Source organism: Dama dama, chromosome 5, assembly GCF_033118175.1.
Source record: "Dama dama isolate Ldn47 chromosome 5, ASM3311817v1, whole genome shotgun sequence".
Taxonomy (NCBI): domain Eukaryota; kingdom Metazoa; phylum Chordata; class Mammalia; order Artiodactyla; family Cervidae; genus Dama; species Dama dama.
Window position 1 is genome coordinate 91,046,550 of NC_083685.1, and position 27,882 is coordinate 91,074,431.

Consider the following 27,882-nt stretch of genomic DNA (forward strand, 5'->3'; position numbering starts at 1 on the left):
TTTTTCCTATCTGCCTTTACTGGGGAAGACCGCCCACCCGCGGGTTGAGGGTTCCTTCTGAACCTCAGAGTGGAGAGGACTCTGAAGTAAAAGGACTTCTGGTGGGTCCTAAGCCGAGGGTTTCATCTGTCAGGGCCTCCAGGATACTGGCGGTGGCATTTACAGAGGCTGAGGGTCTCGCATTCCCACCCATGCAGGAGGCAGAGACTGAGCACTCAGTAAAATGTTTCATTCAGAACATCTTGTTTTCCTCCTAGAGTCAAGGCCACAGCAGAGGGCTGGGAGCTGTGTGTGTGCGTGTGTGTACAGCAGAGGGCTGGGAGGTGTGTGTGTGTGTGTAGGAGAGAGAAGCAGAGAGAGAGAGTGTGTGTGTGTGTGTGTGTGTGTGTGTGTAGGAGAGAGAAGCAGAGAGAGAGAGAGAGAGAGAGTGTGTGTGTGTGTGTGTGTGTGTTGGAGGTGGAACCTGCTTCTTCATGCCAGTTTTCTGGTTGGTTCTCCTGTGGAAGTGCCACGAGGAAACCACCCTCTCCCCTGCAGGTGGGGAGAAGGAAGGGAGCCCTCTGCGATGTAGCCCAGGTGTAGTTGGGTGTAGCCCCGGGGACCGGCTCTACAGCCAATGTTTGTCTGTAGAACTGGGGCGATGCCCGTTCAGTTGACCACTCAGGGTGGTGGGGTCAAGTGAGCTGATTAGAGGGAGAAGCGTTTGTAATTTTCCCCAGTCTGGGGAGACCCGTCGAATCGCTACCCCTTTGAGGTCAAGCCCAAGCTCCCCACCATCTCCAAGCATTGCGCTAACACTAAGCACTTTCTCTGCCCTGGGCGAGGAACAAAGGGGACACTGCCTGCGGTGCAGCACCATTGCTGAGGCCCCGTCAACCCGGGCTTTCCAAGGCCAGCTCCTGCCTAAATCCCAGACGAGGTACGCAGCCAGGCGGGCGCCAGACGGACGCGAGTCTCTGCAATTGTCCAGGACTCCCGCCAAGGGCGGAGTTCCCTCCCCAGTCCCCGCCCAGGCCTAGAGGGGAGGAGTGCGGAGCTCGGGACCCAAAGCCGGGGCGGGCGGGTGCGCTGGCGTTCCGCCCCGCTGTGCCTCCCGGCGTGGACCTCCCCGGCGGCGCCGCGCTAGTCCGTGCCGTCCACCAGCTCGCAAAGCATATTCTCCAAAGATGTGATGCGCTGCTCCTGGGCCTGCACCTGCTCTCGCAGGGCCTTGATCTCCTCCAGCAGCGTCTCCAGGGTGTGCTGCTGCGGGGCGCAGAGGACAAGAGAGGCGGTGTTGGGCGCGGGGCCATAGGGGGCTGTGTATTGGGCCTCGGTGGAGCCGGGCGGAGCCTTACCGATAAGGGGGCATCGCTGGCTGACTGGCTGCGACGAGGACCGGAGGGCGGGCGCACGTCCAGGATGTTGCGCTTGGTGACCCGGAGCTCGCGGTGCTTGGGAGGCACGTAACCGTCCCTCAACGAGATGAGCACGGGGTCGGCGTCCTGACCTGATAGCCATTCTTCCGCTTCTAGGGCCGGCTCAGGGCCCGGTGTATCTGGGTAAAGGTCGTCCTGGAACAGGTCTGACTGCGGGGGTAGGGAGACAGAACAAGCGGAGTGCCCGGCCTGCTCCGCTCCCTTCCGCCTCGGAGCTCTGCCCACCCCTTTCGCGATCAACTCACCTTGCGGGGCACAGTCATGACGATGGGTTCACATTTTCTTTCGTGCAACTTGTAGAACCTAAAAGGGAGCGGGGATCAGCACCCGCTCAGGCTCCCACTCCCTTCACTTTTGCTGGGGACCAAGGAGTTAGAGGCCAACATTTGCTGGGCGCCTACGATGCATTGCATTTTAAACACATCCAACTGGTAAAAAGCCTCTCAGAGGGTGTTTATCATCCTTAACAGGTTAAGAAACTGAAGTTCAGAGAATGCCAAGCGTGTAGCGTTGGGGCTGGCAGTGGAAACGAGTCTGTTTGACCCCAACCTCCCGACCCAGCCCACTCCTTTCCAAAGATTACACGCCTGGGGAAGCCCCCGTGTCTTCCCGGATGGGACGTGGGGACAGAGGCAGGTGAGCAGGAAGGGCAAAGCTGCTGACCGTGCGATCTCGCACTTGCTGACATCGAGTCCCCGCTTGGGCATGAAGCCCATGCCCCTCTGCGGCTCCTTGCTGCTGAAGGTGTTCAGGTAGTGCACGAAGGGCGGTTCCTCGGTGATCTCAAAGTACCGAATGCTGCTGTCGCCCTGCAAAGCCAGTCGGTTCAGAGCCGTACCGAGCGGGCCCCCTCATCTCCGTCCGGCCCCCTCTTCTCCCCTCCCGGCCGCCAGCACCTTTCCGCACAGGTAGACGATGCTGGAGTCGGGATCGTAGAAAGGCAGTAGGACCCCGTTGCTTGTGTCCATCTCCTGCAGCGCCACTGGCTCCTCGAAGTTGTTCTGCCCAAGCACAGGGGGCGTGAACAGCCAGCCCCATCCTGACCTCGGTGCCGCTTCCGGATGCCCCGAAGCTCCTGGCCGCTGCCTGCCCTCCCCGACGCCCTCGCACTACCAAGGCAGCTCTGGTGACGGAACTGCAGAGCCCACCTCTGGACACCACTCCTGGTCCCCGCACCTAGACCCCCTGCGCCGCCGCATGCAGTCACTGCAAACCACCCCCAGGGACTGGGCATCACCAGGTGGGGGCGCCAGCGTGGGCTCCTTCAGGCGACGCAGCAAAACTGGGCAGAGGGGTGGGTGTGGGGATGGCAGGCGCTGCCAAGGGGGCAGCAGCCTCCAGCCCTGTCCAGGTGGGCATGCCCTGCGGGTGGGGGGCGCCTGGCCCCTCCCCCGTGATGCCAGTCCCCGGGGCACACACCCCAAGCGTCCAGCTGCGTTACCGGGTCCCACAGGCCCAGCTCTCGCTGGCTCATGCGGGTGAAGCCCGTGGTGAAGATATGACCCTGGCGCGTGAAGACGGCCCGCATGGGCCTCATCCCCTCGTGGGCCGCAAACCTCTCCTGGGGGGGGAGGGGGAGACAGGGAGAGGCGTCACCCAGCTGCCTGCCCCGGGGAGCCTGGAGGGCCGGGCAAACAACTTGCTGACTGGGGTGTGAGGGCGGGGGCGGAGACAAAGGGGGCCCTAAATATTCAGTTTCCTGGGGCTCCCCTGGGTGGCCCCAGGCCTGGAGAGCGCGGGGCGCGAGCGTCTCTCTGCAGATGCTGAGCCCTTAAACGCCCTCAGGGCAGGGGAGATGTCTGCGGGCTTCCCTGGAGCGCAGCCAGGCTCTTCCCAGACCGGGGCTCCCCGCTCCGCTTCTGCTCTCTTGGGCGCGGGCCACGGCCGGGGAGGGCGCTCCCAGCTGACCCAGAGAAGGAGCGAGCGCGTGCGCCCGGCGCGGCCTGGCCTACCGGGTCCCAGAGCGCGAGTTGCCGCTCACTCATCCTGCTGAAGCCGGTGCTGAGCAGCTTCCCGTCTGTGGTGAAGACCGCCCGCAGCGGGCGGGCGCCCTCGTGAGGCCGGGCTCGCTCCTGCTCGCGGGGTTAGTGGGTTAGAGCGCGCGCTGCTCCGCCCGGCCCCGCCGCGCTGGACGCGCGCCCTCCGCGCCGACGTGCAGTGTCCCGTGTAGCCCGCGCCCCGGGTTAGATTGAGGCTGGTGAGGCCGGTGCCGCCGCCCTCGCAGGCCACCCAGCTGGGACAGACAACGCGCGGGGATGGCCCCCAACCCTCCGCCCGGCGGGTCAACTAGGTTGGAAAGGGGCCTGTCCGCGAGCCAGGGTTGGGCTCAGACCCGGGAAGAAGGCGTGCCGGCTGGGAGGAGAGGGGTCCGGGGGCTCAGGGTCATGCAAGGTCTGGTGGGAGGATAGAGTTTGCAGCTTCTCCCCTCCTTGGTCACGAATAAGGCAGCCCTCCTCTGGGCTGCTGAGAGGCAGGGAAGGGGAGGAAACAGGAACTGGGCAGAGACTAGCGGGGCTGGGGGCTTACTTAGGGCAGGGGGCTAAAGGGAGGACTGGTGGTCTGGGATCGAGGTGGAGAAGGTGAGCGCTGGAAGCAGAGCTTAGGGAAGGGCGGGTACAGAGGCCTGATAGCTGCCCCCTGACGTAGGGGCTGGGGAGTGGCCAGGCCAGGCACTCACCGCCACCACCTGGCCCTTGCGCGGGTCGATGATTCGCAGGGTCTTGTCCTTGCAGGTGGTGGCTAGTAGGCTCCCGTTGGTGTTCCAGCACACGCTGTGGATGACGTCCGGGTGCATGTCGTCTAGACTCAGGAGCACCTCCCCAGTGCCCACGTTCCAGACGATGATCACATTGTCACCACCTGCCCAGAATGGCCAGTCACCATCACCTGGGCCCCGCCTTTGCCACTCCCCCCCTCTCCGACCTATGGTAGGGACCCCTCCCTGGCCCCCCAGACCTGCACTGAGCAGGACATTCCGGGCAGTGGGGTGCCAGGAGAGGATGCCCACACGTTTGGAGTGGCCCTCCAGTGTGATGATGGGCTCTGTGATGTTGCGCACAGGGGTATAGTCTGGAATCTGCCACACCTGGGTGGAAGGAAAAGGCGTAGGGTAGGTGGGATGAGGAGCCAGCCAGCTTCATCACTGCCCCTCCCCTACTTCCTGAAGGAAATGGCAACCCACTCCAGTATTCTTGCCTGGAAAATCCCATGGACAGAGGAGCCTATTCATGGGGTTACAGGCTACAGTTCATGGGGTCGCAAAGAATAGGACACGACTGAGAGATTTTACTTCTTCACTTCTTTCCCTAATCCCCCACCCCCACCTCAACTCTACCGGCTCTCTTGCGGGGTAAGGGTCAGATGCAGGACATGTGATGGTGCCTGCCTGGGGCAGAAACGGCTGGGAGCCAGGAGGGGGCGCTGTCAGCTCTCCAGAGACCTCCCTACTCCCCTGAGCAGGGAGACTTAAGAGCACTGCCCCCCTGCGCTTCAGGCTCCAAGGTAGCCACGGCTATAATTAGTCCTAAGCAGTGCATCCTGGGAGGGGGTGGGCATGTAGCTGAAAATAGCCTGGGAGCTGGGCAGGGCAGGCCCTGGCACTCAGCACCTCCCTTACCACCTTACAAAGCACAGGTGAGGCCGCCTTCCCCGCCTCCCCTGGCCCACAGCCCAGCAGCATCCACCTGGTGCCTACCATGATGGTGGTGTCGTCTGAGGCACTGGCGATGACGTTGTCATTGTGCGGGCACCAGTCAATGTCCAGCACAGGGGCAGTGTGCCCAGTGACCAGTGGGTAGTTCTTATCCACTCGCCCTGTCTGCAGGGGTCAGAGAAGGAGACGTGGGGCTATTCTCCTGTGTGTTTTCAGGGGGTTGGGAGTGGACCTGTTTACATCTCAACTGTCTGTTATCTGTTTTCTCTTTGCAGAACTCACCCCCTCTCTGCTCCTCCAAATCCAGCCAGCCTGCTTCCTCTACATCCCTGAAGGCAGAGTCTAAGTCATTTACTATCAAGGCATCAGATGCAGAGAGGTAAGATAACTAACCAAGGACACACAGCAAGATACTGCTAGAGCCAAGACTTAACTTCTCAGTCCAGTGCTCTTCCAAGGACACCTCCTTGGAGGATGCTGCTCTTGGGCCTGTCCCCTGCACCTGAAATATCTCTGGGAAACCCCTGCTGGACTAGGTCAAGGTAAGGTTATATGCAGTGCAGGGCTGCACAACTCCTTCCTAGCCTCACTGGGCAGATCTCTCCCTGGTCACTGGCTTTACCTTGGAACCACAAGCAGCAGGCATTCCTCGTGCCTGCTATCTCCCAACCTGAGCTGAGGCCCATCTATTTTTAATCTTTATAGTATGTTTGTGGGGGCTCTGAGGCCTTTGCAGGGGCTGGCATCGACCCAGACGAGGCAGCAGGGTAGAGGGGTGGCCGTGTGGCACTGGAATGGTGGTTGTCCTGGGGGAGGGGGTGGCTCCCGATGAAATTTGAGCCCTGGGGATGATGTCCTTGGATGGCGTCTGCATTGTCTTGGAGTGAGTCACTGGCTATTGTCAGGCCTCATCCTGACCTTGCCACCTGTGGGGCCTCCCCTAACAAGGTGTAGGGGCCAGAATCCAGGTCAAGGTCATGCCTTGGAGTGGACAGCCTATGGGTATGGATGGCTGAGGGGCTTGAGGCTACTCAGTAAAGGTGATGGTCATTGCTTGGCCCCCATCCCTGGAGTATTGGAGGCTCTGGCCTGATATGTCATGTCCCCCTGCCTTTTGCTCTCGTTCTACCTCACTGCAAGAACCAGAATGGGGGAGGCAGCCAAGGATTCTGGATAGAGCGTGACCCTGTCCTCACTGTGCTGCTCTGGGGTGTGATTTAATCCAGTAGTCACCCTAGGCTGGGTACAGAGATCCAGAGGCCAAAAACACGAAGGGGTGTGGCATCAGGAGAGTAGGAACAGAATCTGGCCAGGTCCTGACTCCACTGCTTCCCAACTATCCACCAGGTCCCTGCTGGGTTCAGGGTGCTGCAAGGAGAAGGGATGGGCTGTGCGTGGGTGGGGACCAATGTGATGCTGCTGTTCTGGGAGGGGTGAGGGAGCCTCCCAATCGGTCCCGAGCGACTGGGGGATAGGGAGCAGTCAGTCCACCTAGACTGCCCTGCCGAATTAGGAATGGAGCTAGGTGAGAACACAGGCTGCTGTCTGGAGTCCCCAGGAGTCACAGTCGGTGTCCTCCACCTGCTTCCTTCCCCTCATCCCTCACCTTGGCCAGAGGCAGGACGATGAAGGCACCTCCACCCCCAGCCTCCACAATAATGGCCAGGAATTTGGGGTTGACGGCACAGAAGGAGCTGTCCCATGTGACCTTGGACACACGGATGTCCTCGTAGGCCTGGTCAGCCTTTGCCGCCTGTCCAAACACGTGGCGGAACTTGCTCTGCCGAACCACGCGCCGGCTCATAGCTGGGGGCAGAGATGGAGGATCTCAGTGCCCAGAAATGCTTTTGGTCCTTAGTCCTGTAGCTGTGGGAGGGAGGAAGAGTTGGGGGAGTGGCAAGTGAGAAGGATTATCTTGCCAAGAGTCAGGTATAAATTAATATAGAGTCTGGCCCTAGAAGCAAGGCGTTTTCTTCAAGGTGATTAATATATGGGAAAGTTCTTTACTGAGTTCGAGGGACTTGGATTTGGGACCTGACTTCTTAGAAAACCGCCCCTTAGACTGGTGTTGAGAGTGGAAGCTAACTGGGCCTGAAAGCTTCCTGGACGTTCAAGCGGTTTTGGGAGGAGCCGCAACACCAGGCTGCCCTCCGGCTGCCAGCCTTGGGTGAGCATCTCTTCACCGAAGTGGTTTATCTCCCAGAAGCGTCTTGTCCAGAATCAGAGACTTCTTGGCTTAAGGCCATTTGTGGGGCTAGGACTGCAGCCCCCCAAGATTCTAAGCTCAGCCTCTCTGGCATAGGTAAGGCGAACGGGGTTTGCCTTTTTCTAAAAATTTGCCAAGGAGGAGTTCCTCCTGTCAGCTAACCTGAGTCCTTCCTGCTGTCATCAGTCTCCTCCCATGCTGTCGGGGGTGGGGTGGGGTGGGAGTGGGAGGAACGCGCTGTAAGGTGGATCTCCTCCTCCCACCGCTCTCGCACCGGCTTCTCTAAGAGGCCCTCACCACGGTATTCTGGCTTTTGCCCGCCATACTTCAGTCCCAGTTCTCCTCTGGGTCCTCTCTCCTGCTAAACTCTTGCGTGTGGGGTCCTCGAACCCCTCCCCGGGCCAGAGCCGGATTTTCAGAAGTGGAATGGGGAGGGTGAGGTGCCTCTTCTCCCGCTAGGAGCTTGCACTCAGCTCTTCCCCAGGGACCACACCGAGCGCTTCCCAAGCAGCAGCCACTGCCTCCAGCCCCTCCCCAGCACCGGGCATCCTTGTGCCCTTCAAGCCGCTTCTGCAGCCCCCGGCCTCAGGCCTGGCCTCCGGCCTCCCCGCACCCTACTCCGGCTCCGGCACAGCGTTCTTGCGAGACGATGTGTCTGCGCCCTGTGGGCGCGCTGACCGCTGTCCGGCCAAATATAGACGCCAAGTCCGCCCCGCCCGGGACCGAATTTGGCGGCTGGTGGGGTGGGGGGGCGCAGACCTCTGTTCCCTCCAGACACCCCGCCCGCTCCACTGGCTGCGGCGGCGGTGTCGGCGGGGAGTACCTGGTCCTGGGCCGGCCGAGGGGCGCTCACGCTGCGACTTCTCTGCGGAGGGGCTTCGGGGTGCGCTGGCGGCCGAGGGAGGCGTCAGGGCGCCGGAACTGCCTCTCCGGGTGTCCGCGGCGTCTGGGGCCCGGGCGTTCGGCTGCGCGATCCGGCCGCTGCCTGCGACTCCCGGGGCCGGGCGCCGCTGCAGTCCCAGCTGCCGCTGCCATCAACCTGCGGAGGCGGGGCCTCCGGCGGGGCGGGGCCACACGGGCCCCGCCCCTCCAGCGGCGGGAAAGTCGAGCGCTGCGCCTGCAGCGCGACCCGTCCGGCGGCCTGGGAAAAGCGTCCAAAGTGATTTTGCGTGTGTGCTCGCGGGCTGTGCGCGATCCTTCTCCGGGCTCCGCGCCTACCGGGTGAACTGGGCAGGCCCAGGTTCCCAGACCTTAGAGCTGGGCGCTGAGAGAGCGAGCCTACGAAGGGGCGCGCTCCCCTTAGAGCCGGCGGCCGCGCGAGATCAGATGCCTTCGCGCTGCATTCCTGCTGCAATCACACTCCCAATTTAGCCAGTCCCGGCAAGCCGGGGCTGTGGGACTGCACGTCCGCACACCACCGAGGAGAGGGCCCGAGGATGCTCTGGGGATCCTTGGATGAGGGCCTAGGTTGGCCCAGGGCAGCTGGGAGAGTACATGACAGGGGGCTGTGAATGTTATTGTTACTGTGTTATTAAGACACTGTCACTGTACTAGGCATTTCATCTCTTTAGGGAGGATTGCACGGAACAGGGCAGAAAGCAGCCTAAAAACCGGGAGTAGGACTGAAGGAGAAAAACGTAAACACCAGGTTCAAGGAAGAGCAGCTGGCCCAGGTCTTTGGCCAGATTTTAGACACTGAACCCGACTCCACAAGTCTTGAGGGCCTTGTTTGTATTGGTGTTCCACTGTGTTCTGGAGAAGCCCCTACCCACTCCCACTCCCACTCCCTTCAAGACCCTTGATCTGAGTATTGATCAAGATTAAGTAAAAGTTAAAGTCGCTCAGTCGTGTCCGACTCTGCGACCCCACCAACTATACAGTCCATGGAATTCTCCAGGCCGGAATATTGGAGTGGGTAGCCTTACCCTTCTCTAGGGGATCTTCCCAACCCAGGATGGAACCCAGCTCTCCCTCAGCGCAGGCAGATTTTTTACCAGCTGAGCCACAAGGGAAGCCCAAGAATACTGGAGTGGGTATCCTATTTCTTCTTCAGCTGGTCTTCCCCACCCAGGAATTAAACTGGGGTCTCCTGCCTTGCAGGCAGATTCTTTACCAGCTGAGTTAGGCCAAGATTAAGGCAGAGATAAAAAGAAATCTGATCAAAATGCAGCCAGTGAAAACAACTAGTCCCTTTAGCTGCTGTCTAAGTAGTCCCACCCGCTGCCTGGATTTCTTCCTTTAGATCATAAGGCCCTGGAGGGCACAGGGGACCAGCGATTACTTCTCATTCTCCAGGAGTGAGTGAGTGAAGTCGCTCAGTCGTGTCCAACTCTTTGCGATGCCATGGACTGTAGCCTGCCAGGCTCCTCCATCCATGGGATTTTCCAAGCAAGAATACTGGAGTGGATTGCCATTTCCTTCTCCAGAAGATCTTCCTGACCCAGAGATTGAACCCGGGTCTCCCGCATTGTAGGCAGACGCTTGACCGTCTGAGCCACTGGGGAAGGTTTTCTCTGGACGCAGTTGGAAATCAATGGAACACGGCCTTCCAGAAGGTAGAGGTCAGCATTAGGGGTAAAGGGAGGGAAAGAAGGTGGTGGGAACCTCAAACGGATCACAAGGCTTGTTTCTCAGGAAGAGTCCAAGTATTCAGTGGCTTGTGGGCCAGACACTTGTTATGGGTACTTCAGGAATAATTATGGCATTGGAGTGGGGCATAAGAGTAGATGAAGAATCTCTCTTTTACCTAAAGATTCTGGGGACATGATTAGGAGGAAAAGACCTGAGTGACTTAGTAGCTCCTTAATAACAATAGCTACACACTGTATTACAGACATTACATTTATTAATTCCATTCTGATAATAGTCTTCTGAGATGGGTACTATTATTACCCCTGTTTTACAGATGAGGAAACTGAGGCAGGAAACTGAGATAGTAGAGCTGAGGTTCTTACCCAAGGGTTCTGGTGTCTGGGGTTCTGGTGTCTGGGTCAAGCTTTTCAGCACCATGCATTTCTTTTTTTTTTTTTTTTTAATTTTTATTTATTTTTGGCTGTGCTGGGTCTTCGTTGCTGCTTGGGCTTTTCTCTAGTTGTAGCAAGTCGGGGCCTCTCTAGTTGCAGTGTGCGGGCTTCTCATTGCAGTGGCTTCTCATTGTGGAGGACGGTATCTAGGGTGTGCAGCCTCGGTAGTTGCAGCTCCCGGACTCTAGAACACAGGCTCAGTAGTCGTGGTGCACAGGCTGAGTTGCTCTGCAGCATGTGAGATCTTCTGGGATCAGGGATTGAACCTATGTCTCCTGCATTGGCAGGTGGATTCTTTACCATTGAACCACCAGGAAAGCCCAGCACCATGCATTTCTGTCTCTCCTTGAAGGAGAATGCCACTTTGTCTCACAAATGCTGATACCAAGAGTTACGTTTTGTGGCACAGAGGAAAGGACACATGGACTAACTACAAAACTGGAGTTTCAGCTGTTGCTGAGTCACCCTATTTTTGCAGCTCTCTTGAGCTGTAAAATGAAGAGGACTGGGTTAGCTTCTTTCCAACTCTGCACCACTTGTTGGCAGAAAAGCTACGTGACATGCTGTCTCCTACCTTGAACTGGCATTTTTTTTCGTCTCTCCTCTCCTTTTCTCATCTTTAAAGAGAGCCAGGCCCTCCATTCTAGAGGGAAGAGTCTGGGACTAGGAAGCAGGAATCCTTCAATCCATTCTGCCTTCACTTGGGAAGTAGGGGAGGTGTGCTCTCCAGCTGCAGGAGCAGGAACTCAGGTATTGTTTAGAGCTGGTAAGGCTCAGCCCTGCCCTCTAGCCTTCTTCTGGCTGCCCAAGGCCTGGCAGAGCCATGGGTGGGTGGAGCTAAGTCACAAAGAATCAATCAGTGGAAGAAGCTCCTTGGACTTGGTACTTTCCCTTGCTGTTATCCATCTAAACTGCAATCCGTAGGAGACAGGCCTAGACTTCACCTTTCATAAAGCCATTTTTTTCTCGAAGAGATGGTCTGGGAACTTAAAAGAGATGATTTGGTCCATTTGCTTTGGCTAGAAAGCCATGACTGATCAGGGTTAGGGACTCCAGGCACCCCTAGAATATTTTGTGAAATGACCTTGCCTTCATCATCAGGCACTCTGGCACTCAAGCCAGATGCCAGTGGTGTGCTCATCTCATTTGATATGGATGATTCATATCATCCATAAAACACTGACAAGGCAGTGTTTTCTTTGGAAATGGAGTTTTCCCTAGATGGTAGCACTGCTTTATATGTGATGAATGGCATCACTATATATCTTATGATGGGTCTGTTGGAGGGGTGGTAGAAGTGGAGACCCCTTCCCTCCCAGCCTGGTTTGTTGTGGATTTTTGGGCTGTGCCATGCAGCTTGTGGGATCTTAGTTTCCTGACCAGGGATTGAACCTGTGCCCTCTGCAGTGAAAGCTCAGAGTCCTAACCACTGGACCACCAGGAAATTCCTCCCCTCTCTGCCCTGTCCCCAACCTGTTTTATTAGAGAGCTGCTCCTTGGCCGCATCTCTCTTCCTCTACCATTGAATTAAGTGCTTCTTTTCTAATGGTGGGAGAGGGTTAAAGCTTTTACTTCGGAAAGTCATGTCCCATTTCTAGAACCCTTTCCGTGAGCTGAGGGGCCTTGTGCCGAACAAAAGCTTGTGAACTCTCATTCATGTCCACAGAGGTCACCTACCCGAGAAATCCAGTCTCTGCTGGGCCAGGTCATGGCAGCTGTCTCGAGCAGACACTTTGTCCCACGGATGGTGGAGGAATTTTGGTTCCTTTGCTTATTTATTCTAATAACATTCAGGTGGTGGCTTTGACAAGAGCCTCTTTGACCAGGCAAGTTCCCAGCCTGGTCACTTGATTGGAGCCACACTATCTGAAATAACCTTTGGTGACCCCATTTCCCATCTAGTCCCTGTTTTGTGAGAGGTAGAAAGTTATATTTCCCCCCAGCGCTCAGCTATCTCATAGGGAGGGAGAGCAGTCAGTGAGAATTGATTCATGTTTACCATCAGTGTTCTCTTGCAATCCCCCCACCTTCTCACTACCCTCCTCTTTTGTTGCACTTGATCGAGCACACGCTTCATCTTCAAAATAAAAATTTATTCAATCTGTAACAAGAACATTGAATCTGCACATTTGCGCACAAGTTCACATTTAAAAACAGCGGAGCACATCAATAATAAAAAATCTATGATACAAGTGGAATATCCCAACCAGCAGGAAGATTAAGGAAGGAGATGAGACCACTCTTTATATTCTGCTTCAAATGCCTCAAAAAGGTCCCAGAGATTCCAGGGAGCACCTGCTTTATTTAATAAAACGTGAGCATAAAAGTTTGGGGTTGCCTGGGCAAAGGTTAACAGTCAGTGGGAGGGGCTTTGGGGACTTGTTTTCTACCTTTACAACAAGTCCTACAAAATAAAGTAGAAAGGAAAAAAGAAAAGGCACCTTAAGCTATGCCAAGCAAACCAAATTCCAATAGAACATAAAAACCAAACAATTCCCTGTGGACTTACTGATGGGGAAACATTTCAGGGAAATTACCCTGAAATGTTAGTTACCCAGCTTCCAGACTGAGTCATCAGCTTCAGTTAAGCCCCCAGTACAGGAGGCCACCGCTAGTGCTGCTGTGGGGACACAGATGGTGGCGCTAGTCACATACCTCTTGGGGCATCTTCAAGCTGATGAGGGATGATTCCAGTTTAGAAATTCTGTCCCAGATCTCTGGGGCACTGAGAAAATGAGGCTGGTTCTCTTTTCACAGCAGGAGCCAGGCCCAGTCACCCTCCACTTCCAGGCTGGAAAAGTACAGAAGCATCTTGAAATAGCCCTCCATGGCATCCAGGGACCCCAAGCCCTGGAGAAGGGTGAGGAGTGTGGCAGCTGCCTGCTCTGGTGGCAGGCAAGTTTTCATTCTAATATGGCCCCTGGATGAGTTGAGGCAGCAAATACATTTATGCCTAATACATGCCTTGATCTTTTAGTTTGGAAGGGAAAACGAATCCAAGATGCTCTTAAGTTGGACTGGTGCTGAAAGAGCTAAGATTTCATCTCATCTACCATCAAAAAGCAAAACAAAATTGAAAAACAACACTAGCCATTCACCATTACAACCATCACTACAAGACCACACCATCACTGAGGAAAGACGACTGTTTCCATACAGCGTGTTGGATGGGAGTGCAGGACAAAGATGGAAATCAGCTTCAGGTTGTCCCCACTTCCCCATGAGGGCTGACCACAAGGGCCTTGCTCTGTGTGAGGATGGCCAGAGCGGGGTGCCTGGAGGAGGAAACTGAGCGGCCATCAAGATGATGCTCGTTTTAATACTCACAATGTAAACAAAGTATCCACAGACAGTTGCTCAAAAAAGCCAAAGAATGGCTTTATTTTAAAAATTGAAAATGCCCTTGAAAATGACCCTTTATGCATAATGCTTTCTTTGAGAGAGAACTCCCACCAAAAAAAAAAAAAAGAAAGAAAATCTTTACCAAACATGGCTAGATCACTTCAGAACTGAAATCCTCAGCTGGAACAAATGAAGATTCCTGTGAGCTGCTACTCTCAGCAACTTCAGGTCTATCTGAGAGTATCTGTCTGGGGCCTTTCAGCAAGAGGGGGGACCCCAGAGCCTGGGTGGTCATCCTCAGACTGTCCTTGGGGCTCTTGGTAGTTCCCAAAACAAGAAAGAGGAAATGCCAGCTGGGATACAGGTACAGAATCAGGAGAATGCTAGATAAAGAGCCTGAAATGTTAGGAATGATCCCAAACATTCGGGATCTGAAAGGCCATCCAAATGAGGTGAGATGAGGATGACTACAGTACAGTCCTATGTCTGCTAGAGCACACACCATGCCTAAGTTGTTTCTAAAATCAAAAAAGGGGGGGCTTCTCCTTCCTGCTGACCAGAGAGCCATCCAGATTACAGCTCAAAATCTGTGTGCCCTGGGGCTTTCACCCCATGCACCACAGTGTGACTTTTTACACACACACAAAGACAATCACACAGCCCTCCAGAACAAATTCTGAGTCAGGCTGTGGTAGTTTTCAAAGTAAAGAGAACAAGAGGCTCTGGCGAGAGGTCAGAACTTCTCCTACTCGTCCGTCAATCGGCCAGACCTGCTGCTCTGGGCCTGGGTTCTCCATGAACAGAAAAGGGAAACAGGTCACCCGAGATTATCAGACTGTTTGAAGAGAATACAGTTTGGAAAGCTGTTGATAGGCTATCATGGACTTCCCCTGGACAGAACTCAGCTACGTAAATAGCACAAGAACACTCAGTTGTGGGAGTCTGAGGGCTGGCAAAACCCCGTGGCATGCTTGAGTTACAGACCTCATGGAGAGAATGTTTCTTTAGGCAGGTAAATTAAATGATTAAAAATATATAATAATTATTTTTAAAAAAAGGCAAAGCAAGACCCTTTTTTTCTTCACAGCGTTTGAGGGTTCCCCCCACCCCCCGCATCTCTGTTGCTAGTTTAATGCAGTGAGCGTGAGCATTAAACACCACGGCGAGAACAGTGCAGTACTGCCAACCCCCAGGTGTGTACTTCTTAGTATGAGGGATGTCACCATCTCAGGGGATTCATTGAGTGGACATTACTCTCTTTACCTCCCTGCCAAGCCTCCTCTTCTCAACCCTGCACGGTTTCCTGTCCTTTCCCCATCATCTTGGTGATGGAACTGCCTCAACCAGACAGGGCAGTGCCAGTGGGTGAGCCCTGGAAATTCATAACCCTGTCTTGCAAGTCTCCTCACACTGGAACATGCCGCCTAGCAGAACACTTTACAACACATGAAATATCCAGGAGTCACAAAACTGTGTGGATGATACATCTGAACACTGAAGAAACTATTTAGGAACAGCACAGGTACCTATCATTACTACACCTTAAAAAACACTTAGAACAGGAGGTTTCTGTCTAACTGGCCTCCTGGCAGGGACATCAGACCCAACCATGGCCCCCTCATGGCAACTGGATTCACAGCTCGTCTTGAGCACCTAGGAGTGGCCTGTCCACCTCTGCTGTCTCCTTTGGGTCACTCTGTCCTCACCAAGCTCTGGCCTCTGACATCACATTCACAGCCTGTGAATCTGTCGTCTTCTCTCAGTGCTGTGATGAATCCCAAACCTAAACCTCAGCTCTGTGCTTGGTCTGTCTCTCAGCGATGTGGCCATCGACCAAAGCACACAGGAAGCCAATCTTCAGACCTCTTTGGTTCTGAGGAGCTGCAGAGGGCGTTCCTTCCGGGCTAAACATGTGTTCTGTAAGAAGCTGAAACAGGGTATTTACGGCAGGTGCTCCTGCGTTAAGGACCTCCACAACAGCAGCAAAGCAACAGCATCCTAAATGTGGTCATTAGGGGCGCCTGCCCTTGCCGAGGCCTCCCTGTGGCCCTTCATCCCAATCCATTAGGGGCTTCTGACCTGGGCAGCAGTAACACTCACATATGCTCTCTGGCTCTGATTCAGCCACTGGCAGACAACGTTCTGGGATTTCAGTCTCAAAGAGGCATCAGCCTTCAGTCACGCTGCAATCTAATTGGGAGCCTTTGGGGGTTTCTCTGAGGAGGAAGTTACTAACGCATAATTTGGCAGGAGCTGGTGATTAGAAGTCTCCATTTAAATTACACCACTGTCCATATTTACTCTGCAGATTCCTACCAACACCCATGAGTTTTTATTTATGTGGTATCTGTAGGTCTTCCAGTTGCAGCTTTACTCCTTCTTAAAATAGATAAATCAAAAAGACCCTATAACATTAACAACAAAACAATGTAAGAAAGTGACGCCATTATGTACATAAATACTGTATATAAACTAGAGAAATGACAAATCTTCCAGGAAAAGAAAAAAAGAAAACTTATGTCAAGTGTTAACAGTGATAATATTAAAAAGAAAAAGTCTGCATTCGATGGAGGTTATACATAGGTCATGTAACAATTCAAATATCTATGAAATTAAAAAAAATTAGGCAGCGTTGGGAGAAACAGCATGAGGGAGGGAAATAAATTGGAAAAAGTATGGCCATAAAACTCAAAAGGCCCACAGAATTATTCAAGTAACAAGAGGGTTAAAACCCTGCGTCTGTACTCATTTTAGACAAACACACTTTCCGTTGCTGTTTTTCAAACTTGTCCCTATCCTGTTTTCATGTTTTCTCATTGGGAGGATGCTGCACAGCACATTTCTGGGGGGTAGGGGGGAAGAGGGGGTGGGGAAGAAAGGGTAGGATGACCACCTTAGTAGAGACCATCCACCCGGAAGATACTGGGCGTGACCACCTCTCCACCCACAATTTCACCTCCTCCTATTCGGCTTCCCTCTACAGAGGACCTCTTGGATTTCATTTGGAGGTCATTTTAAATTTAATAAAATTATTTGCTTGGGGTGGAAAAAAAAAAAAAGTATTTGCTTGACAGGTTTACAAAGCCAGCCATTATCATGACTTTTTGTAATGATACACTCTGGAGACCAGAAGAGATGAATTCTGAAAGACCCTCTTTGAAAGCAAAGCAGAGTCTGCCCACCTCAGGAACTCCCAATGGGCTGGGCTGAGAACATGCTAACGTCAGGCTGCCCCCTTCGGCAAATCTGAATCCAATGCATCAGGTCTGGAGACCAAACCCTCATCACACAGGCCTAAGGCAGCGCTTCCAATTTCCAGCTTCATCCCCACCCTCCCCATCTGCTTCCTTCCTCAATCAAGCCAGCAGGCCTTTCCTCCGAGGGCAAAATGAGGAGCAGGTGGCAGCTGATTGAAAAAACAGCACGTTGCCTTGGATAAAGGTGTTCTTTGAAAATGAGTATTTTTTTGAGGTTTGAATTTAAAAAAAAAAAAAATTTTTTTTTGACAAAATGGTCTTGCCGTCCAAATCAAACTCTCTCTCTCTCTCTCACACACACACACACACACACACACACACACACACACACGCGGGGTAGGGGTGGGGAACAAACCCTGCATGCGCCAGGAACAGTAAAATGACCAAAATATTATAAAATTAACCAATAAAGTGCATGGTTCCTTACGTATTACACCTGCCCCTTTTACAAACATTTCTTTCAGAAAGTCACGTGTACAGGCTCAGAATCACATGGTATTATAGAAGGGGTTGGTTGTCCGTTTTTTATCGTTCGCTTTCCTCAGTCTCCTAAGGGGGTGAGTTCTGCCGTGCTGCTGTCGGGGCGCCACAGCCAGCCCTGGGGCTGGGCCGGTGTCCTGCAGTCCCTGGGTCGGTACCGAAGGAAGGCCTCCTTCCGAACTAGTCAATTCAGGCCCTGCCCTGGGGAGCAAACACTGCTGACTGTAACCACACTCTTTGGCGTACTGCACCAGGGGCCTCTGCACTGGCCTGCTCTGCACGACACGCCCTGTGGTTCTGAGTTGCTCTATGAAATACTTGGTGGGCTCTCGGTTCTGGGCGGTGTCTGGGTTTTCTGGGGGCTCCTGGGCCTCCATGCCCGAGTCCGTTCTGAGGAAGGGCTGAAGCAGTTTGAGATGAGGGGACTCAGAGGAGACGGGCTCCCTCTCTGGTGAACAGTCTTTACAGAGGTCCAAGTAACCTAACTTGGCGAGGGAAGCTGAACGCCTCATTTGGGGTGGCTTGGGGGGCCCTACCTGGGAAGTCGCTCGGGACTCGATTTCTTTAGCGCGTCCCTTCCCCACCCTGGGGTTCTGACTGAGGCTCTCTATGCTGTCTGTACTGGAGCTGTGTGGGAGTTGATGGGCTACAGGTGTTGGGTCCAGTTTTACCGGTTGCTCCCCGGTATTATCACCCAGTTGGCTGATTAAATGCAGGTCTTCGCTACTGAACTGGGAGCCCTGGTATGGCACTTCACCGCCCCTGGAGAGGGGGCCCTCTTGATTTTCTTCCTGGCTGCCCTGCTCCGTGGAGGGCGCGCTGTCTGTGGTGCTGCTCTGCCCCGTGAAGCCTTCCAGGTGAACCACCGTCTGGGGGCGCAGGTGATCAGGGCTGGCGCCACACGGCTGGGTTGTGGGACTGACATCGGGCTCGGAGGGGCTGCTCAGGGTCGGGGGCAGGTCGGCTGGCCTGCTGTGCTGGGGAGAGGGAGAATGAGGCGGAGGTAGCACTCTGGGGCGCAGAGGAGCCTGGTCGGGGCTCAGCGTCCGGTTCAGATTTTCATCCAGAGCACAGAGGACAGTGAGGGCCTCTTCCACCTTCACAGTCCTCAGTCCCTGCGCCCCACTCTTCTCACTGCTGGCTCTTTCCCGCCCTGGCCTGGGATCAGGTGATGGCGCTGTGTAGGTGTATTCAATGATTTCTATCTTCTTGGGAAAGGGAGCAGGGGCTGCTGGTGTCTCGGGCCCCTGGCCTGAGACCACAGCCCTCGGTTCCCGCAGGACGCCTTCGTGCCGCGGGCCATCCTGAGGTGCTGGCGCCGGGTGAGACTCCCGCAGCTCAGGGGCCGGGACGATGGCAAGCTGCTCAGGACGCGGTAAAGAGCCAGCCTCAGACCCACCGCATCGCCCTTGGGCCCTGCTAGTCTCTGGCTCTTTGGGGACATACGACAGTTCTGGGGTGGCTTCGTCACTCTTCCCTCTGGCTGCCGGGTCTGCCACCAGAGAGTCGCTCCTGGAATTCTTGCGGGAGGACAGGGAGGACAGGGAGGATGGGGAGGGCCCCGCGGGGCCAGCGCCGTGGTGCTCCTGCTCTTGCCGCAGGCGCTCCTCAAACTCCAAGGTGGCTCGCCTCACGGACCCGGGGCACCACTTGGCACCCGGGGGCATCCCGGGGCCCCAGGGCTCTTGCTCCCCCTCCGCTGGTTCTTCTTCTTCCACCTCTGCAGTGGAGTGTGCCCCTGGGCACCCCTCGGGGTGCCCCTTCCCTGAGTCCTTGGCTGGCTCAGGCTGGGCTGAGCAGGAACCTTCACTCTGCTCCAGGTTCCCAGGCCTGCTCGTGGCGGCCTGCGCCCTCTCCAGGGGCAGCTCGTGGGCGATGTGCTTCTTTGGTGTGTGGCATGGGTTGGACAGCACGTCTCCTTTCACCTGAATCTGTCCGACTCCTTGACTGATGGATTCAATCTCAGTGACGATTTCTTTGACTGACATCGCATTTTCTGAGTGCGGCTGCATGAAGATGTCTGGGCTGACCTGTTCTGAGATTGCCTAAGAAGAGGAAACAGTGAGAAGGTTACTGGGGTAAACTGGAGTCTGATTGAAAGAGCCAGGCTGTTTGCTCACTAGGTTCTGATCCAGGAGAACCTTCTGGCTCTGAGGACACAAATCACAGGGTGCCTGGAACTGTCCTCTGCCTGGGGTTACACTCTATTTCATGGTACAAGAAAAGAACAGATTCATCAAAGGCAGAGATACAAAATTAGTCATACATGTCACTGTCTATTAAACTTTTGTTCTCTTTGCTCTAATAGGATTCTGTTCCAATAGCTTGCTCCAAGAGTAAACAGTAAGTAGGCCTGGAGGCTCCTATAATCCTTATTTTCTGAAGACCCTGAACTTTCTAGATTCAGGCCATCCTGGGGTAAACGAAACTTTTCCTCTCTAGCCTATCGACTTCTGGCCTAACATGGTTCCAGGGGAAGAGTTCCACTGAAGGGCTCAGTGACCGCCTTAAATATGCCCAGAGTCCGAGGGAGATGGATGTCTCACTTGGAGTCTCACTGCTCTCTTCTGTCCTCTGTCTTGCCAGCTCTCATCCACTCCTCCCCCTGCTTCTCCCAGTGGCCGCATCCCAGCACGTGAGCACAATTCCTGTTTCATGGGGCTCCTTCCGTGGCTGATGCAGACACAGGCCTGAGCAAACTGGGAAACTATGACTCTGACATTTTACTGTTCCACCAGTTACAAGTCCCCAGATGGGTTTAGAACAAAGCAAAGAAAACTGGCCAATGCGAAATCAAGCCCTACTGTAAAACACTTAAGAATCTGAGAATTCAGAGATGGCCCTTGGACATCTCTTAAAGCAACATCATTCTCAGCCTCAATCTACTTTGGCAGCATTTTTGTAAATTTTCAAAGTTCAATATTTCCCTAGGAATTGTTCTGGTCTTTCTCCTTCAAAAGAGTCAGAGCTAGTACAGACTAGCAAGGTCAGTTATGCCTTTGGGAGAAATGTGCTGGGACATCAGGCAGAGGCCAACTTGCCAAGGCTGGGAGAGAAGCCACAGTGGGCCCAGTGTGGTGCAAGGCTATGGACAGAGGGCTCATATGACCAGCAACTTTGCAGAAAAGCTATTTCTGTCAGAGCTGCTGCATCCATTAGTCCAAAGGCGAGCTTGGGCATTCTGGTCTCCCGGTAGAAATAAAATAGAGGCATAACTTTGGGGGAGAAGAGAAGACAGAAGCAGAGGCAACAACTGCCCTGGGTTGGTTAAGAAGAGAGAAGACAGATGAGGAGTGCACGAGGTGGTAAATGTAAGTAGGCGGACATCAGGAGATGTCAAGAGTTCAGTCGGCTCCACTGAAATCATTAAAGGACTTCATTTATGTTAAAGCAAATTGATCACCATTTACTTCCCATTATCAATCTAAGATACCGTTGTTTTTAAGATACCACCCAATTTCAAAAGTCAAAATGAGAATAATAATTAATGTGAGTCTTAGAACTGCTGACACATAGTAACTGTTCCCCTGGTCTGAGATGGCTCACAGGAACTCATGAGAATTCATGAGCCACTGAGAAGAATCTTGGGATTCTGTCTGCTCTTATATTATTTCCTCAAACCATCTTTCAATTCTCAAATACCACAGGGTGGCAAGATGAGGAACAATTCAGACACATTTTCAATAGCAAGAACTCATCATGGGAATTAGCTGCTACTCCAACCACTATTAACATATATCCAGTCTTTGAATTTTCTGAGGTAGAAAGAATTTCCCCAAACAAATCCATCCTCTCAGAGAGACGGGTCTCACTCAGGCAGCAGGTGAGGCCCTGGCACCTCCCTGCTGGTTGAGATTTGATCTGAACTGCAGAGGCCCAGGAGGGACCTCTCCTTGTTCTGGGAGGACATGCATTTTGGCTAATCCCTTCTTCCCTCATCCCCTTTCAGAAATGCTTCCAATGACACCAAAAGCCTAGAAAGATAAATTCCTCAAAATGCCACTGATTTAAAAAATATGACTATATTTAAACCCTAAGTTTTCCCAGAAAGTCCTAGCCAGACTGTCTCTCCCATATCGCCTTCTTCAGTCTTTATCAACATCAAAAATAGACTGAACGGAGCAGAATCCCAAATATTTGTCTTCACAGAGAACATCAGTAGGGACAGAACCATAGAGAGAGTCTTTACCTTTGACTGCTCTTCATCTACTGAAGACTCCTCGGATGCGTGGGGAGTATTACTCAACGAGCTGCTTCTCTGGTCATCAGTGGTTGCTTCGGAAGGGGCTGCTTCCACCACTGACAGTCGACAGCTCTCGCTCCTTCCTCCACCCACTTCCTCCATCCTTGAATGAGAAAAAGATCGGGACCGGGTTTCTTGGGAAAGCTCTACAAACTTCTCTAGCGCGCTGAAAAAGTCAATGCGATCTCCACTGAAATCTGAGCCTGCGGCCTGGCAGCTGGGCTGGGGGCTTGGTGACTCGGGATCCGGGGACATGGGCAGATCTTTCAGGCGGGATGTCAGCTCTTCCATGGGCAGCAGGTGGACGTTCATGTCTGCTTTCAGCGCGTCCGTCTCCAGATCTTCCACGGTTAAGTCTGGGAACTTGTGGGCCATTTCTGGGTCCTGTCCAGGTTGGATTAAGGCTTTGGATGCATGGCAGTTGTCAAGAGGGAATTTCGGTTCATTGAGACAACACCCTGATGAGCATCCATTGATGTCATTTAGGTTTAATTCATCTTCAATCTGTCCGGCATGAAATTCCCGAGAAGTAAACTCCAAGCAGATCATTCTTTCTTTGGTGCACAGGCCTTTCTGATTCTCATCCTGCGGGACCACGTGTCCCACAAAGACGGGAGGGATGGGCGGGTGGCTCTCCATGGTCTTCACCTCAGCAATCTGGTCTGCTGAGGTGGTGATCTCCTTTTTGTTGAGTTCCAGTCCTGGTTTGCAGATGGGTTCGTGGTGGTCCGAGAGGTCACTATCTGAATGCGATCTCCAGAGTTTGTTGTGCCGCTGTTTGCTGTGGAGGACACACACACAGGAAATGCCTTACTCTGACTTGTGGAAACAATCAATACCCTCCTAGGAAACCGCTCCCACAGAAACATAAATCTTATCCTGCAAGATGCTCTGTTAATGCCCAGCAGGAGTAGGCAATCAACAGTTGAAAAGAGGCTCAATGTCACTAATAGCAAACAACATAAACAAAGCAAAACAACAAAAACAAACGAATATGAGATCTGACTTTTTACGATTGGACTTACAAGAGCTGAGATAGTTGTTAACAGTCAGTGTTGATGATGGTTTGGCCAAACTAGCACTCTCATGATACAGGGTTGGTAGGAGTGTGAACTGTAGAATTTCAAAGAATGAAATACATCTGGCAATAGCTCTCAAAGTTTAACCTTTTCACCAGCAACTCTCCCTTTAAAATTTTTACTTTGAGAAATACTACTACATAAGTGCACAAAGCTATATATATATATGGATGTTTACTCTAACACTATGGCATCAAAAAAATTTATTTAAATTACAGTCCATAACTTGGCATGCTACGAGGCTATTAGAAACAGTCAGTATATCAATGGAACGATGTCCAAGGTGTATTATTAAGTGAAAAGCATGTTGAACACGCTTGGAACAGTTAGTTCCCATGTCAGAATAAATGTAGGAAAATATTTGGAGGAGCATCATTAAACTGGTAACAGTGTTTATTTTGAGGAAGGCAGGGCTTTCACTTTGGGGGAGGGCTTTACATTCTACACTCTGTAGTATGTCTATAATTTGTGAATTAAAAATGAGCATGTTTAGTATTATTAACTGGGGGGAAAAACTAAAACAAAACAGCATCCAACTAAAACAAAGAGAAACGCTTTAATGGAGCCCAGTATAGGTCCTCATATGAGATAAAGAGCTGACAGAGGAGTAATCACTGATGTGGAAGTGTGAGGAGGGTGACAGTCTTTCTTTCTTTTTTTTTTTGACAGTCTTTCTTGAATTAGAAAGCGAAGATGAGGGAGGTCCCTAGTGTTGCAATGGTTAAGACCCGGAGATTTCACTGTGGTGGCAAAGATGAGGCTAGTAAATCTGGAGATGAAAGATGGTAACAGAGAGGAAGAGGATAAGCATAAAGTACAGGCCCCTTTCATAAGGATCTTTGGATAAAAATCACCAAGCTAAAGTGACCCCGGAAAAGGAGGTAAGCCAAAAAGACTACACACACATCCACCCTGTGGTTGATTTTGTGGAGAGGAGGTCTGATGAGATCTCATTTCAAAGCCCACTCTAATAAGGAAGCACAGTTCCCAAGGCTCCAATCAAAAAGAGGAAGGTGGCCCTGTGGCTGGCCCAGGGAACAGGCTGCCAAATGTGGCATTTGGGGGTGCGGTTTCCACAACTCACAGGCGGATGAAGAGTTACTTCACCTCAGGGTGGAATGGGAAACAGCCCAGGACAGCTTACTCAGGGCTCAGGGCCATACCTGCCTCGGCCGCCTGTGAATCTCTGCCGAGTCATGCGCCTGCACTAATGTGAACCCCTGTTTGTTCTCAGCTCTGCACCTGCTCTCAGCTCCCCCGCCTGTTGGCTGCTGGGGTGGGGCTCTCTCTGACTCATCAGGCCTGCCCAGCAGAAGGGTGCTTTTCCGGGTAGGGAGCAGGTCAATTTGTTTATGAAGACAGCTATAATCAATTAGCTGGCTGTGAGGTAGGCTTTTCACCCTTTCCAAGGTGCACGAACTCCAGCCACCCCTAGGAGGAGACAACATATCACACATCCCAAAAGCGTGAGTGGCGGTGGGCGGAGGCCAGCGAACTGGTTGGATAGGTGGGGCCTTTGTGACAGACAGATGCCCCTGTGCTTTAAAGTTTCTTCTTTTTAATCGAGACACCCTGTTTCCTGACCTAAATAATGACTGTGTTCTCCAGTTTCTGTTCTTCACCTATCATGAGGATGTTCAAACTGGTACCAAGTCCTCTCAGCCGCTATGGTGGGATGACTCCTGTGATGCAGACAGATCAGTGGGAAGGTTATCTCTGGGAGGAGCTGTTCTCACCCTGATAATAAACAACAGCTTATGTCACCAGGCAACTGTTATCTTCCTGGTCCTGAGAACCCTCCAAAGGATGTTTCTAAAGACCTGCTTCTAAGTCACTAACCAATGAGAGACGGATGTTATGCTAACAGGCACACACACGGCCAGTCTCAGAGGAAGTGGCTGACATCATAGCTGCTTTACCCAGCAGGGATTTCCTTCCCTTCCTGCAGAAGATAATCATCAGAAAATACTGGGTCAGAGCTCTGGAATTATACTGACACCTCCTGTAAAAGAGAGAAAAATCCTGATCCAAAAATAAGTCTGATTCTGCCGCCTTTTTCATTTTTTCAGTAGGACCTGCAGGGAGAGTGGCAGGTGGGTCTCTGGCAGTCAAGGCACGGCCTTTGATGCACTGTTATTCCATGTGGCCCTTTCTCATCCTTCTCCCAGCGGAGAGGTCAGTAACCAGTGACCTGAATTTTGTGCTGATCACACCCTCCTTTTTCCTTATTATGTCATCACATTTTGTTCTGACAATACATAGCTTGGTTTGCACGTTTTGAATTTTACATAAATGAAATCATACTGTGTATTCTTCTACAACTTTTTTGGGGGGGCTTAACATGTTTTTAAGATTCATCGATGTAGCTGTAATTTTATAGTGTAGACGGTAAGCCACAATTTATTTATCTGCCCTGCAGACCAGCAGTTTTGGGCTACAAACGATTACAGACAACATTGCTATGGACATTCTTGTGCCTGGTGCAGTTTGGTTTCTCAAAGGTGTTTATATGTAGGAGGGGAAAAGGTGGGTCATAGTGCCCGTGTGCATTGTTAATTTTACTCAGTAACACTACACTGCCTCCCAGTGAAGCCTCTTTCCAAGCCAGTTTATTCTAATACTGCATCAGTAGGGATAGATATAAGACATTAGATCATATTTGTTACTTTAAACTGGTAGCATTTATACTCAGCTGATGCTCCAGGTAGGCAGTAAGTAAAAAGTGAATAAGTGGTGGTTGCTCAGTTGTGTCCGACTCTTTGTGACCCCATGGACTGTAGCCAGCCAGGCTCCTCTGTCCATGGAATTCTCAAGTAGGCAAGAAAACTGCAGTGGGTAGTAGCCAGTCCCTTCTCCAAGGGATCTTCCTGACCGAGGGATCGAACCCAGGTCTCCCGCATTGCAGGCAGATTCCTTACCATCTGAGCCACCAGGGAAGCCCCAGGCAGCAAGTAAATAAGGTCAAAAAGAACTTCAGAGCTTGTTTGTGGCCTGTATGATGCAACCAAGTCTCAGGTTCTTTTCCTCCCTGAGTGGCCTCTGACCTGAATTTGGACTCACATAAACATACTGACACATGCGAAATGACTGGGTCATTCTGGGTAGGAATTTGGCCTTTTACTTAGTAAATGAGCAAGAAGGAAATCTAAACGACAGGATGCATATGATATCCCATTCTCTTGCCTCCACTTTTTCTTACTGTTAGTCGCTCAGTCGTGTCCAACTCTTTTGTGACCCCGTGGACTGTAGCCTACCAGGCTCCCCTGTCCATGGGATTCTCCAGGCAAGAATACTGGAGTGGACTGCCATTTCCTACTCCAGGGAATTATTTCTTCCCGACCCAGGGATCGAATCCGCATCTCTTCTGCCTCCTGCATTGGCAGGCAGATTCTTCACCACTGTGCCACCTAGGAAGCCTCTTATTGTTACATGTTTGGTGAAGTACCAACTCTGAGAAAGTTATGTAGAGGAAAATACTGCTAAAAAAGGAGTATGGTCACTTCTCAGGGCATTAGGCAGTCTGCAGAGAAGAGGAGAAGGAAGAGAGAAAGAAAGCATCAGCTGAGCATCGTCTGAGCTGTGCGTGGTCCTAAATGCTCTAAGATTGTTTCACTGAAACGCTATTAAGAAAATCCTTTAAACTTCACTTGTGATCGGCTGTCAGCTGGCCAGGAGTCCCTGTTCTCTCATTCTCAGCTTCCTTCCTGCTGGCTGACCACTGTGTGCCAGCTAACTAGACTAACGTCTCCACCAGCAAAGACAGCTTTATCTTCTCTGGTCCTGGTGACAGGGACATTCAAAGAATCAAAACACCTATGAGGACATGCCACAGACTCTCCATGGCCACCATCCAGTTCTTCCTCCTTGCGCCTTAGATGCTGGAACTTAATATCTCAGACACATGGTCCAGCTTGCAGATACATGAAAGCTGAACCTGTCGAATGGAACATAAATCTGCCAGATACCTCAACGATCAGAGTCCAAGATAACAAACAGGGTTGCTGGTAGCTTAATGGAGGGTTTCAACACACACACACACACACACACATACCCCTTCCTGCATCACTCCTATCCCCTAGCTGTAACAACAGAAAACATAAAATTAGATATGAACAGTATCAGTACCTTTGTGATAAATATCCTCACTTTCAGATCTAAAGAAGAATATGAAATATTAGCCTTCCTCAGGCTTAAAGACAGACTAAAAGATGCAAAAAGTCCCTTGAATTTCACAGGGGCTCTCACTGTTTGGTCTACATTCTCATATCCTGATTAAGAGACTGTAACCACCTCATAAATCACTACAGGGGCCTAATGTCACTTTGTTAAACTTCTTTTCTGCCAAGAGGTCGAAGTGCCAAGCTAATACCCTCCAACAGAGGGTTGCCCTCTCAAGTTAAGCACCCTGCGCCACTCTAGACAACCAATGGGGCTTGACAATGCCAGGATCAGGGCGCTAGTTCTGTGGGAAAACCACGGCATGCTTCCTGGGAGAAGATGTGAAACACAAGATGTCTGAGTGCCTGGACAGGAAATGGAATTTCTCTGCAGATACAGTGAGTCCTCGGGATTTTCCCAAGGACTTTCCTCTCTTGGTTACTGAACCACAAGGCTTGGCAGAGCTTCAGACAGTCACAGGCCTCTGGGGCTCCTCCTTCTTTGCTCTTCTAAGCATGCAGACCCTGAAGCAGTTCTCTGGGGCTGGGTAAGCAAGCTTCTCTGAGGCCCAACCCACTCAGCAGTCGGCTTGGCAGGTAGCTTTACAAGTGCTGATTCCTGACAATACATCACAGCCTGCAGACCCCAGTAGCTACATACCCAGGAGGCACTCCCACTCTTCTTCCTAACTGGCAGAGGCCCAAGTTGGTTTGAGTGTTCAAGTCCCACCGGTTCAGGGAATGTGGTACTTCCCTAACACCAGACGGTGAATGTGAATTTATTTTATTCTTTTGGCCACGTGGCTTGTGAGATCTCTGTTCCCCGACCAGGGCTTCAGCCTGGGCCACAGCAGTAAGAGTGAGGGAGCAGTAACCACTGGACTGCCAGGAATTCCATGTGCGTTTGTTTTAACCAGGCCAGGAAATTCTATTTTCCTAGTCAGTGGTTAGTTTTAGGAGTATGACCCAGTTCTGGTCAATGGTCCTGTGGAGGGTGGAGTGGGTGGCAGACTGTTGGGGAGCTT

General features: G+C 52.2%; 2 protein-coding genes and 1 non-coding gene across 10 annotated transcripts in view; all 3 read right to left on the bottom strand.

The window, feature by feature from the left end:
* Position 1: 1 nt before the first annotated feature.
* On the bottom strand, positions 2 to 8,262 carry CORO6 (coronin 6). Of its 5 annotated transcripts, XM_061142981.1 has the most exons (12): positions 8,100 to 8,262; positions 6,677 to 6,936; positions 5,113 to 5,235; positions 4,374 to 4,503; positions 4,096 to 4,277; positions 3,371 to 3,490; positions 2,860 to 2,979; positions 2,315 to 2,419; positions 2,082 to 2,227; positions 1,664 to 1,721; positions 1,338 to 1,568; positions 2 to 1,245 (listed from the first exon to the last, which is right to left on the bottom strand). In XM_061142981.1, the coding sequence occupies exons 2-12, from the start codon at positions 6,872 to 6,874 to the stop codon at positions 1,123 to 1,125; spliced, it is 1,536 nt and encodes a 511-aa protein (XP_060998964.1). In that variant the 5' UTR covers positions 6,875 to 6,936; positions 8,100 to 8,262; the 3' UTR covers positions 2 to 1,122. The 5 variants fall into 5 exon arrangements, with proteins under 5 accessions (XP_060998964.1, XP_060998965.1, XP_060998966.1 ...); XM_061142982.1 differs by lacking the exon at positions 3,371 to 3,490; XM_061142983.1 differs by lacking the exon at positions 2,860 to 2,979.
* A 3,408-nt stretch (positions 8,263 to 11,670) lies between these two features.
* TRNAE-UUC (transfer RNA glutamic acid (anticodon UUC)) lies at positions 11,671 to 11,743 on the bottom strand. The gene has a single exon. It is a non-coding gene; the product is annotated as a tRNA-Glu (tRNA).
* A 628-nt stretch (positions 11,744 to 12,371) lies between these two features.
* The window catches only part of SSH2 (slingshot protein phosphatase 2), a 229,516-nt gene continuing 214,005 nt past the window's right edge, over positions 12,372 to 27,882 (bottom strand). For all 4 annotated transcript variants that reach the window (XM_061142991.1, XM_061142989.1, XM_061142988.1 and 1 more), the window contains 2 exons: positions 21,568 to 22,402; positions 12,372 to 19,423 (listed from right to left, as the gene is read on the bottom strand). In XM_061142991.1, the coding sequence (XP_060998974.1) occupies positions 17,387 to 19,423; positions 21,568 to 22,402 (2,872 nt within the window). In that variant the 3' untranslated portion in view covers positions 12,372 to 17,386. The remainder of the gene's footprint in view (positions 19,424 to 21,567; positions 22,403 to 27,882) is intronic.